At 42.7% G+C, this 13,401-nt stretch overlaps 1 protein-coding gene across 4 annotated transcripts in view; it reads right to left on the minus strand.

Annotated features, from left to right (window-relative positions):
• Positions 1-2,296: 2,296 nt before the first annotated feature.
• The window catches only part of SELP (selectin P), a 35,574-nt gene continuing 24,469 nt past the window's right edge, over positions 2,297-13,401 (minus strand). For 3 of the 4 annotated variants that reach the window (XM_077928195.1, XM_077928196.1, XM_028732302.2), the window contains 8 exons: positions 13,160-13,345; positions 12,639-12,824; positions 10,970-11,155; positions 9,065-9,250; positions 8,112-8,234; positions 6,406-6,436; positions 5,246-5,301; positions 2,297-4,598 (listed from right to left, as the gene is read on the minus strand). In XM_077928195.1, the coding sequence (XP_077784321.1) occupies positions 5,247-5,301; positions 6,406-6,436; positions 8,112-8,234; positions 9,065-9,250; positions 10,970-11,155; positions 12,639-12,824; positions 13,160-13,345 (953 nt within the window). In that variant the 3' untranslated portion in view covers positions 2,297-4,598; position 5,246. The remainder of the gene's footprint in view (positions 4,599-5,245; positions 5,302-6,405; positions 6,437-8,111; positions 8,235-9,064; positions 9,251-10,969; positions 11,156-12,638; positions 12,825-13,159; positions 13,346-13,401) is intronic. The other variant, XM_077928197.1, reaches the window with a different exon arrangement.

Genomic DNA, 13,401 nt, shown 5'->3' on the forward strand with positions numbered 1-13,401 from the left:
AAAGAACGTTCCTTCAGTTTCTTTACATTTCCAACATTTGTTATCAGGCAAGTGGTATATTTTTGCAAGCTTGACTGGGGTCATGTACCACCTGTATATCATTTTCATAATATTTTCTTTTAAGGCATTGCATGCCGTGAACTTCACACCGGTGGTCCATAACCTTTCCCAGTCAGCAAACATAATGTTATACCCAATGTCCTGTGCCCATTTTATCATAGCTGATTTGACCGTTTCATCTTGTGTATTCCATTTTAGCAGCAAGTTGTACATTTTTGAAAGAACCTTAGTTTTGGGTTCTAACAGTTCTGTTTCTAGCTTTGACTTTTCCACCTGGAATCCTATCTTTTTATCCAGATTAAAAACCTCTTTAATCTGAGCGTAATGCAGCCAATCTCTCACTTTATCTTTTAATTTTTCCACACTCTGCAGTTTCCAACGATCTCCATCTTTTTCTAGTATTTCCCAATATTTCGGCCACTTGGCCTCCATATTGAGTCTTTTCTGGGCCTTGGCTTCCATTGGTGACAGCCACCTTGGGGTCTTATTCTCTAGTAGGTCTTTATATTTTATCCAAACATTAAACAGTGCTTTCCTAACAATATGGTTCTTAAACACCTTGTGGCTTTTAACCTTGTCACACCACAAATATGCATGTCATCCAAAAGCATTGTTAAAGCCTTCCAAATCTAGGACATCAGTGTTTTCAAGAAGTAGCCAGTCTTTCAGCCAGCAAAACGCTGCTGCTTCATAATACAACCTTAAGTCTGGCAGGGCAAACCCCCCTCTTTCTTTAGCATAAAAGTTATGTTGCAATTTTGGTGGGAGGGGTAAAATGTTTAAATACTCTGCACGCAGCCTGGAGCTTTCTCTTTGCTGCGTGCAACGGATCACCCGCCCACCCGCACTTGAGTAAGGGGTTGTTGCATTGACCTTGCTATGCCTGTCATGGGGTCGTCTGCTTTGGGGCAGGGGCCTGGTAGGAATTTTGTCCATCTGGCTGATTGGCTGGGCCACTTGGTTTTTGCCTACTGCGTAGCAAATCGTCACAACTTGTAAGGTTGCGGTTAGGCATTGGTTATAAATTGGTGGAGGAGGGGTTAGGATAGGCTGGGCCTGCCCCTCCATGGTTGCTGCGGAAAGGGAATTCCGTTAAAGGAATCCTGGGGCTTGCCATCTTTTCGTCCAATCCCTGGAATGGGACTAGGGCCGGCAAGCCTTCGGGGAGCATGCGGATGAGAATTGAGGGTCTGTGACTCAGCTCCATTTCTCCCCGACTTGCTTTCCCCCGCACTATCTTTCGGTGGTGCCCGGAAGTCAGTTCTGTCCCCAGGCGGGGGGACAGATAGTCTTAACCAATGCCTAAACAACCACTCACAGTTTTGTATTTAAATAAAGTTGTGGCCAAAATTATGCCAAAAACCTTTAAAAAAAATTAAGTGTGCGTTGTGAGTTATTTGGGGGGTGGCTTGGGGACCTCGACACACAAAGCTTGGTGAATCCCCAGCAGGGCCTTAAACGAGCTCCCCGTCAGGGCAGCGCAGTGAAATTTTAGATCTTACAGTACAGGAACCAAGACTCAGAAATCTCGATGAATTAAGAAATCTGGTTACAAATTGGCTACAGGCCACAGGTACATCAGATTAATGAACTGTTTAAGATAGATAGGAAAAATGGCTTTGCAGAACAAAAGTCTCAGTTTACCAAAGACTTATTAGATACAAATATAAAAGTATAATCAAAAATGTACAAACTGCTGTTGGAGTGGCAAACTAAAGGGGAATTTGTGAAACTGAGCATGACTTAGCGGGCAAAAGATGTGGGTCACTGTATTGATTATGAAATATGAATTTTACAGCATGTTATGCGACAAAAGAAAATATGATGAAAATGGCCCACAAATGGTATTTAACACCCATCAGATTGGCAAAAATGTCTAAAAAAGAAAAAGGTATATATGGGGAGTGTAATTAAATTGTGGGATCTTTTATTAATATGTGGTGGTCCTGTAAAATAATTAAGGAATATTGGGAAACTATACATAATGAATTTGAAAAGATACTTAAAAAACTTTCCCCTAAACACCTGAGATTTTCCTCTTGGGGATGGTAACAATGGACGTCCCCCCCCCCCCCAAAAAAAAGAGTTTATTACTATACGCCACTGCCACATTTAGAACCTTATTGGCACAAAGGTGGAGAACAAGCATAGTCCCCAGTAAGGAAGAATGACAGTGTAAAATGTTCGAATATGCTGAACTGGCTGGTCTGACGAACAGGATAAGAGAAAATGAAGATAAGAAATATAAAGAGGAATGTTTATTGACTATTTCAAGAACCAGTATAGACAGATACATAGCTTAGCAGGTCTCAAGTAAATCCAGCAGAGTTGAAATAGATGGATTATTTAATAGATAACAAATTGGATGATTTAAAATGCGGAGTAGTAAAAAAGCAAAGGAACCAGGAAAAGTGAGGAAGGGAAGTCATATGGTCTATGTATATATGCTGTATTTGGTACGAAGTTGTAAGTGGGACGAGGAAGGGGAAGGGGGTTAAATATGCTCTCTGTTCCTGTTTTTGAAAATGCAAAAAAAGAGGGGGAAAGATGCTGTTTTCCAGTGCCTTGGTGCACCAATGCATAAAACCCACATGGTCCCTTTCTCAATAAACAAGTAATGTAAGGGTTCAGAATCAGGGCGACACCGCCCTTTGTCTCTCCTGCTAGCTCCACACACCTACGGATCATGTCTCTCACTTTCCTCTCCCAGCTCTGTTGATGGGTATTTTTGGATTCATCTATTTGCAGTATTATTATACTGCAAAATGTACTTAACCAGGTGCTGTGTATGGTCTTCTGATATCAGTTCTTTGAACTGTTCTCTCTCTGAGAGGGTCAGATTTATTTAATACTAGACAGTTAATAATATGTTGTTTGCAAATACTGAAAGAAATGAGGGAGTTGTCTCAGTTCAGTAATCATAAGACTTCAAAATTCTATCTTTAAATAACTTTATCCACTAAATCAATTCACTTTCTCTCCGTAACTGCACATCACTTAGCATACATTTGTCTTTTGACTTCTCATTATAACATATAGCTGGCAGTGTTGAGAATTCTGAGCTCAATATTCTTCTGTATCTATGCCAAATATTAAAATAGCTTTGGCACAATTGTTTGTTTTAATCATGTCTCTTATTAGATGTGCTACTATGCCTACTGATATATTTAAGATCTATTAATCTATTGTGCTCTAGTATCAGAGCACAGTATCTATTGGAAAAATCCCAAGAATGTTGAGGGGGAGAAACATTCAAGGTAAAGGTAAAGGGACCCCTGACAGTTAAGTCCAGTCGCAGATGACTCTGGGGTTGCGGTGCTCATCTCGCTTTACAGGCTGGGGGAGCTGGCGACAGTCCGCAGACATTACTACATTTTTATTCTGCCATTCCACCGAGAAGCTAGGGGAACCGTACCTAGTTCCCATTTTATCCCAGCAACAAGCCTGTGAGGTAGGTTACGCTAAGTGTAACAGGCCAACTTCACCTAATGAGCTTCAGAGCTGAATGAGGATTTGAACCCAAGCAGTGACATTTGCTTCTTGTGTTTCTATTCTACCTGTGGATATAGCTGGTAGCCAGTGGAAAATTTGCTAAGCTGCTAGGTTTGCCTGTGCTAACAATGTACACGAAAAGTTTTTTTAAGCTGCGATGTATTCAATGGCACACTAGAAATATTTGACTGAAGCCTCATAGGCAGTCAATTTAAAATTTACAAGTGCAGAATGTGGTGCTGACTGCAGAATTCAGCTTTTGAGCATGTTCTCTTTCATTTGCTTTTAAAAAAAGACGTTCCTGTTCTGAGTGGCAGTTGGCATTCTCCATAGTATAGTTTGTGCCCACAAATTAACAATGTTTTCCTAGTCTGGACAGCAAGGCAAAGGTAGGTTTTACTAGCACGGTATGTGCATATTACATGATCTAGTAATATCTTGGCAGTGATCCCCACGTTTGTTTTAATGTTTGGGTATTATTATTTTTTTAAAGGCAGCCTTACAACAGGATCTGAAACCAAGTCTGGGTGAAGAAAGAGAAATCAGTATGTCCAGAAATATTTTACAGCAGCTTTTGACAAAGTTTTTCATCAACAGCATCTTTGCAAGACCTTTTAATGATAATGGTTCTTAATGTTGAGAGTTGGCAGGAGTCTGACAGCATAAGAAGAATGCAGGTCATCTAAGATAGACAGGTGATGAAGGCAAACGCTGAGACAATTTGAAATCCATTAAACACCACAGTGCGGATGATGACTGGAGGCACGAATGTAAGCAGGGCTTGCTGGATCAGGCCAGTGACCCAACTAGTCCAGAATCCTGTTCTCACAGTGGCAGAGCAGATGCCTGCAGAAAGCCTGCAAGCAGGACCTGAGGACAAGAACACTTCCCTGCCAGCCCATGGTATTCTGAAGCATGAATTTATTCCATCTCCAGCAACCAGGCAGCAGAAGCTCTCACTGACAGTGGTGGCACAGATTAATGAGGTTGCAAGAAAGTCCCATTGCATCAGCACTTTTCTTCCATGGACATGATCCAGATGAGTTCTGTGTGGATACAAATGAAATGTAGGAATACATCTTACAATCACAGAAATAAGGTAGGTTCTAAAAATGTACATCTCAAGTGTCAAAAGCCACTGTAAAGTTGTCTCTGAGACAGTCTGTAAGGAAAGAGGTGGTGTTTCAGGTATTTGGGGCCTGAGCCATTTAGGGCTTTAAACATTAACACGAGCACCTTGAACTGGGCCATAAAACAAACCAGCAACCAATGCATCTATCTGAAAGCAGAAGTTATATGAGAACTAAGTGGAACCCCAGTCAGCAATCTAGCTGCTGCATTTTGGCCCAGTTGAAGTTTCTGAGTAATTTTTGAGCACAACACCACATAGAGGATTAAGCATGCAATGTGGAACCACAGTAATAATCGCACTTCCACCTAACAGTGTAAGAAGAGCAATGCTTTAGCAGCATGAAAGAGCCCCGGGACAGAAGCAACCCAGTTCAGTTAGTTGACACACATAAACCAGCCACAAGAGGGCATAAAAGTACTGGCATCCTAAGCATCACATTAATGCAATACAGTGAATTAAAAGGTGTTCTGTAAGGAGTGTAGCACAAGATGCTCAGTTTCAGAAAGGAGAACTGGGCTAGTGGGTCTGAAACATATCAAAGCAACACAATGGCAGGCTTACCTTAAAAAGCAGAGCTGAAGCCTGCGTTGGAGAATACACCAGGTGCTCCCAAATCACTGTAAAGGCAATACAAACAGAGGGTTGTTTTTCTAGAGCTGGTGTAGCCTGGAGAACAAAGGGCCCAATGCTCGGAAGGCACTTTTGCTCCATTTCTGTTCCCGCAGGAAGTAATTTTAACTCAGCAAATTACCAGGATGCCCTAGCTCAAGTTTCTCTCTCCCCCACCCCATTTTTGTTTTCCAGAAGAAGAAGAAAGCCAGTATCCAATATCAACAAGAAGTATACCTAAGCAAATTCTATTTGGCATAGTGCCAGGCCTAGCAAAATAGCACAAGAAGTAGGACCAAAATTTATAAAAATATGAAAACAAAAGTCAGCAAGAAGCTATAGACCATACACTGATTGCTGCTGCTGACATGTGACTGTCTGCAAATAATAATCATGAAAACACATTAAAAAGACCATCTGGATCAGCCCAGCCTGTAATTTGCCTGCCCTTGCAGCAATGTGGCCCTCATGGTACTGACTTTCAGAAGTGTTCATCTTTTCAAATGCTGTTGCCTAAAGTTATGTTTCTGAGTAACAAGAGTTGGTGAGAAAAGCCCCAGAAGTTCAGCCTTTCCTAACTGTAATTTCAGCTATGAAGAACGGTCATTGTACTGAAACAAAAGAAGCCTTGGGGTTGGATAGAGGAACAAGACTGATGACAGAGGTCATTTGGACAACCGTTCACTTTGGCTTGAGTCAGAATCTTGGTTGGCCATATCATGGGAAGTAGAGTACAGTATTTTTCTTCCAGCAAGGCTTGAGGGTGCCAGGAAACAGCAGTACCTGAGCTTTCAGATGCTGAATGACTGAGGATGCAATCCATGCACATACAAGGAAGGAAGGAAGCCCCATTTGTCTCAATGGGACTTACTCCCAAGTAAATATGCTTAGGATCATGCTACACATCTTGTTAATTAAAATTGTTTGACCAGATATGAATGACAGATCTACTCTCTCTGTGTTAATCTTTACCTCTCTTTTCAAAACAGCTTGCGAATCTGTCAGAATGGACTCTGGTACATTAAATCTTATGCCTCATTAAATTATTAGCCATTGTTTTAGAATACTAGAAAAAAGAAGTTGGTCTAATTTCATGTAGTAATTCATAGTACCTGGTATGGTCAAGGAGCCTTTTCTTTTCCCCTGACAGAGTCAAAGTTGCCATTGGATGGTGCAGAGAATTTGAGAAAAAGAGAGAGAGAAATTCAGTTACTGTCATTTATTTATGTAAGCAGCAGATAATATAGAAGTGATTTGTTCTCAAATACAAAGTAGTGATAGATGAAATAATTCCATTTGCATTCCGACACTCCACCCAAAAGCAGAGGGAGTCAGATGGGTTTTTCTTCATACAACAATCCTGAGAGACTGGTTAGACAGAAAATTCCTGGCACAAAATTCCCCATTGAGTTTCGCCCTAGTTCCAGACACAGAAATATGTACAGCAAATGTAATGGTTCTAGAGGTTGCTCGTGCGTAAGCCGGTGGCAACACCTGGCTGGGTTGCCTGAGTGAACCTTTCCTGTCCGGACAGCCACTCACCCATGGCTGTCTCAATCGCTGGCAGAATCCGTCAGTGGGCGTTTCTTAAACTTCTTCCAACATAGAAATTCTTTCACACCCAGTCTCCTCCTACTCTCCCTGCGCGGAAGCCTTCTGCGCAAGGAAGGCGTAGGCAGCGGAGGACCCTTCCTCCCCCCGCTGGTTCCCGGCAAGGAGTCATGTGACTCCCTCTCAGATTCCCCCATCTGCCCCCCTTCTCCACTGGAGCTGAGCTGATTCCCTTCCCCAGAAGATGGGCTGCCTCTCCCAATCCCGGGACACTCTCTGGGATCCCTCTGGAGCTCTCTCTCTCCCTCTGGCACTGATGGCAGTTCCCTGACAGCAAACAATGCTCTGGCCATCCTGACTATAAAAGATCCTTGGCTAACAAACTTGCAACAAGTCAACTGGTTATATGATTCCCAGACCTCAGTATTAAAACATTTCTTAAATGAAAATGGATACTGCAGCCTCACCCCAAAAAACTCCCCACAATACTATATTTTTCCCCATTGTGAAACATGATAACTAAGGCAGGTGACATTTGGCCTTGCACTCTTGCGTTCAGATGCATCAGTATAGAAATACCTGCATGCATGTCCAGAACAACAACAAAAATAGAGGTAGTGGAGGAGGAGGGGATGGGAGGGGGGACAGGGGGGGGGACAGGAGGGGGGGACAGGAGACAACCAACAACAACCCAGAGACATTTTGCTAAGCTCTGTTCACACAGTGAAATAGCAATGAATATCCATGACTGAAAAAAGGGTACGTGTGGAAACTAATGCAGACACAGAGAAAAATCTAATTTCCATGGTAGGGAAACTAAATGACTTATTTGATATTAGGCCCCATTTGAAAGCACCCATATATCACAAGGTGCATAAGCTGCAGGTGTTGCTTGTGGCACAGAATGAACTGTGGTAGCAGAAAGCCACTGCACCACTGCGCCACTTCCCAATGTAAGCGGGGAGACATTTTTAAATCCCCAGCCCCGCCATGTAAAAAGCTGCCTGCATGTCAAACATGTCAGAAATAAGCCTACCACAAAACATCTCTCAAATTTACAACACGAGAGAAGGATTGTTTTTACATAAGAGAGTCACCCTGGGAGAACACACACACACACACACACAGCCTGAAGTGCTATGGAACATAACTTTACCAGCACTTTCTGCATTTCTAGCTCCTCAAGAAGATGTTAATCAAAATAAAAACTTGAAAACATGACCTGGTTGGGGGAAGTAAATAAGTTGGGGCACCTGGGTTTTCTTACCTTTTTTCCTGAAGCGTCTGATAGCCAGAGCGATCAGACTCCCAGAAAGCACGAGGGCAACAGCCAACACTGTGGCTCCACCAGTATAAAGCAGAGCTTTTGTGTAATAAGGGGCAACATTTTCTGGAATGAATAACAAACCTAACAGTTAGAGACTGAGTCACCTAAGCTCTTCATTTCCAGTTCTATGGTCTGGCACCTTCAGCATGACAAATCCAAGTGCTGCAGACTGCGATCAAGACAGAGAGACTTCATGGCAATATAGTCACCTGTATGATGTTCTGTCTTCTCAGAGTCCCTTCCTTCCTGTACAATGTGGGCATTGGCTCCAAGGGGGCCGAGGTTCTGTGGGCCCCCTCAATCTTTTTTTTATAAAGGGGGCGGCTGCCTCCATTGCTGAGGCCAAACACAGAACCCCCCTCAATGTTCCTCAGAAGATGGTACCTCTGCTGTGCCAGCAGCACTTTGCTCCCCCAGCTATCCAGGTGGATTTAGCTTTACCAGCCAAGACCAGCCTGGACACCATCAGTTGACCCCACAAGCCACCTGCCCCAGACTTTATAAAACCCTTCCATCCAAGAACGCTCCTCAACTATCAGTGCAGGTCTTACTTCCAACAAGAATGTTTCACATGTCTGCAGTGCCACCAACTGCAATAGTTCTGCAAATGTACAGCAAACCAACTGGCTACCATCCATGGTGCCAGCAGAATATTTCCTTCATCCTGAGCCCCAGGACAGTTCCGCAACTTTTGGGGGAATTATTTTCTTTTTAAAAAAATAAGGGTGCTTCTATGCTAAGCATTTTAGCAGAAACTATTCACAGGAAAATCACAGTCTTTACAGTTGTGTGGAAAGCCAATCGGTAATTATAGTTTACAGTGGAAGAAGAAGAATTACATAGGGCTAGAAGCCACCCATCTGGGAGCCCCCTTGAAAAGGGGCTACAGGTACCTTGGCAAACAGGCATCTCGGAAGACCACTGGCCATCGGCCTGGCACTGGATGCTGCTTGTTCCATTGAGGTTGTAGCCCTCAGCACACTGGAAGAGGCATGTCGACCCGTATCTGAAGGAGTCCCAGGGACCAGAGCAATTCATCTTCATCTTCCCCAGAGCATTCAGGTGGGGACACTTTATCGCTGTTGGGGGGATGGGAAGAAAATATGAACCACAAACTTGCTTTACACATTGGATTAAAGGAATGTTATGCTATTTCTAAATATAGCATTGTAAGAATTAGACAAACAGCTTAATAAAAGCTGACAAATGACAGAGGCAGCTGTATTTATGTGATATGTCTTGGCTGTCTCTTAGTGCAGACCCAGATAACTGAGCCTGAGCTTCCACAGCTGCCACTCTCCAGCAACCACAATCGGCAGGATTGGCAGCAACAGCGGCAGATATGTTCTGTGCTTGAAATAATACTTTATTCTCTTGCTAATTATGCTGTGTTAAATGTGTATTCTGTTGTTGACCTCCTTTGTAATGTAATATTTCAGTTTACTGTTAAATATGTTGCTTTGAATATATGCTTTATATTTTATATACTTTCTTCAGCAATGTTTTATTCTGGATTGTTTAATTTGATGTTTTAATGTAGCTTGTGAGCCACTTTGAGAATTTTTTCTTAAAAATATAAAGTGGTATAGAAATTATTATTATTATTATTATTATTATTATTATTATTATTATTATTATTAATAATCATATAAAACAATCAAAAAAATAACACAAAACCAAGGATGTTACTGTCAAACACTAGGCTGGACATAATATTTGGCTGCTAAGTGGGGAGACCAAATGGAATACCCTGATGTTGTGCAGTGAAATAAGAAGTGAAACTGGGGGGTAGAAAAAATCTAGTTCAAGTTCACCCATGTGGGGTAATAATTAAAGACTTGGCTAGATCTCTAACTCCAAAGTTTGGGGCTAAACACACTCTCCAGCAAGAGTGAGCCCCCAGGAGAGTATTGAAATAACAGAATCATGCTGCACAGTAAAGCATGGAAATAATAGGCTGTTAGACCTTTTAAACATTACATTCTAGTCTGCTTTCAGTGCTTCCTCCTCTACCCCTCTTGCAATGAACAGACCACACTATTAGTAAGTTTAAATGCTTTACTTACAAACTCCAAATGTCAGATTCATGCATTATTCCATGCAGCAGCAAGAAGAACACAGGTAGAAATACTGGGTTTACAAAACACAGAAAAATATTTCTGAGCACGCACTCTGGGCTTAAAGCTTCACATGGTGGAAAAGAATGAAGAAAGAAGCTTCACTTCCTCCTTCACAGGAGATGAGAGAGCATGACCTGAGTCCAGCAATACCCCAGCTGGATGGGTGGGGTATAAAAAATAAATTATTATTATTATTATTATTATTATTATTATTATTATTTGGTCTTAATCCCTTAATGCATTAACTAGCCCTATACTTGCTAACTAGCCCTAAATTTGACTGCAATTTCCCATACAAACTCCAAGGCACAAACTGAAAGCGTGGTAAGACATGCAAGGAGCTTGTCAGTGGGGTAGGCCTACAGAAGTGATGGCCAAACTTGGCCCTTCCCATCATCCCTGACAACTGGTCCCGTTAGCTAGGGATGATGGGAGTTGTAGTCCAAAAACAGCTGGGGGGCCAAGTTTGGCCATCACTGGCCTACAGCGTTTTGTATCACTCTTCCAGTGTTGAATAAGATACAGATTTTGGCCTCTGAAGCCACTATGATACACAACACACAACACACCCTTGGAAAGAAGCCCTAATCCAATTCTGGGGAGCAAATTACGACAAGCAGCACCCACTGTTTGCCCAAGCCTGTCCCAGAAGGAACCAAGGTTATCTGGAAGCCCTACCTTCACAAATGGGCACATCTCTGCTCCAGTTTTCCTGATCCGTGCAGTCAAGCTCCTCTGACCCAACCAGCTCAAAGCCAGAGTTGCAGGAAAAGATGCAGCTGGAGTGATAGGCAAAGCGGCCGTAAGGATGAGAGCAGTTTCCCTTGCCATTGTCTGGAGTTTGCAGGGATGGGCACTGGACAGCTGGAATAGGAATGGGCAGATTATTTAATGTACAGGAATATTGGATGAGTCACAATACACTGCAGCAGATGCATATTCAAATTATAAAGTGTTTCTTTTCCCCTGGCTGGTGACCATATTTCAAGTATCCAAGATATCAAAATGCAACTATATGATTTTATGTTCTGGTCTTCTTTCAATGCAGAAAGCTTCTGAAAGAGCATTTTATGGGGTCAGTTTCCTTACAAGGAATAGGAGACCTGTGGCATTTTTGTCGTATACTTTAATTTCCAGTCATACGCATTGAACTCTGAGGAGTTATGGGAAATGCAGTTACTGCAGGTGTCAGTCAACATGGCACTCTCCAGATGTTGGCTGGGGGGATGGGAGTTGGAGTTCAGTCACCTCTGGAGGGCACCATAATAGAATCATAGAATCATAGAATCATAGAGTTGGAATAGACCACAAGGGCCATCGAGTCCAACCCCCTGCCAAGCAGGAAACACCATCAGAGCACTCCTGACATATGGTTGTCAAGCCTCTGCTTAAAGACCTCCAAAGAAGGAGACTCCACCACACTCCTTGGCAGCAAATTCCACTGTCGAACAGCTCTGACTGTCAGGAAGTTCTTCCTAATGTTTAGGTGGAATCTTCTTTCTTGTAGTTTGGATCCATTGCTCCGTGTCCGCTTCTCTGGAGCAGCAGAAAACAACCTTTCTCCCTCCTCTATATGACATCCTTTTATATATTTGAACATGGCTATCATATCACCCCTTAACCTCCTCTTCTCCAGGCTAAACATGCCCAGCTCCCTTAGCCGTTCCTCATAAGGCATCGTTTCCAGGCCTTTGACCATTTTGGTTGCCCTCCTCTGGACACGTTCCAGTTTGTCAGTGTCCTTCTTGAACTGTGGTGCCCAGAACTGGACAGAGTACTCCAGGTGAGGTCTGACCAGAGCAGAATACAGTGGCACTATTACTTCCCTTGATCTAGATGCTATACTCCTATTGATGCAGCCCAGAATTGCATTGGCTTTTTTAGCTGCCGCGTCACAATAATCACGTCACATAATCACAATAATCGCGTCATAGAATCATAGAATCATAGAATCATAGAATCCTAGAGTTGGAAGAGACCACAAGGGCCATCGAGTCCAACCCCCTGCCAAGCAGGAAACACCATCAGAGCACTCCTGACATATGGTTGTCAAGCCTCTGCTTAAAGACCTCCAAAGAAGGAGACTCCACCACACTCCTTGGCAGCAAATTCCACTGTCAAACAGCTCTTACTGTCAGGAAGTTCTTCCTAATGTTTACGTCACATACTACTACTACTACTACTACTACTACTACTACTACTACTACTATATTATTTGTACCCTGCTCATCTGGCTGGGTTTCCCCAACCACTCTGGGCGGCTTCCAACAAAGATTAAAAATACATTAAAATGTCACACATTAAAAACTTCCCTTAACAGGGCTGTGCCTGTTTTGCTGGCACTGACCTTGGCACTGCGGCAGTTGTTCAGTCCAGCGGCCTTGAGCTGTGCAGTCAAGGATCTCTTGTCCAAGCAGCTGAAACCCAGCACTGCAGGAAACGTTGCAGCTGGAGCCATATGCAAAGTGCCCAAGAGGGTGGGTGCAATTTAAATGGCCATTGTCGGGCTTAGGTAGACCTGGGCACTTAACAGCTGAAGCAGAAAGGACAAGTAAGCAACAAAGCCAAAGTTATAGATATGGTAAACTGAAGGAAATCCATTGATGAGCATATTATTATTACTAATAAAGCATTTATTATTTATATAGCAAAATGTGTTGCAAAGGCATTGCCTCCATGAAGGGAATATTTATGCCACAGGAGAGCTTAATGCAGATGAAATATCTATTACTATTTGTTGCTTTTGTTTTATTAATCTATGTCTTGCCTTTCACATTTTTGTCAAGGCAATTTACAAATGTTTCATAAAAACAACTAAAATAGTTTTTAAAAGGGTACAAGGAACAGTTGACGAGGGTCCAAGGCTACCTTCACAAATGGGCACATCTCTGCTCCAGTTTCCCTGATCCGTGCAGTCAAGCTCCTCTGACCCAACCAGCTCAAAGCCAGAGTTGCAGGAGAAGATGCAGCTGGAGTGATAGGCAAAGCGGTCGTATGGATGAGAGCAGTTTCCCTTGCCATTGTCTGGAGTTTGCAGGGATGGGCACTGGACAGCTGGAATTGGAAATACAGATTTATCAATATACACCCCAAATAAATATGTCACCTCA

The sequence above is a fragment of the Podarcis muralis genome, chromosome 5 (assembly GCF_964188315.1).
Source record: "Podarcis muralis chromosome 5, rPodMur119.hap1.1, whole genome shotgun sequence".
NCBI classification, from domain to species: domain Eukaryota; kingdom Metazoa; phylum Chordata; class Lepidosauria; order Squamata; family Lacertidae; genus Podarcis; species Podarcis muralis.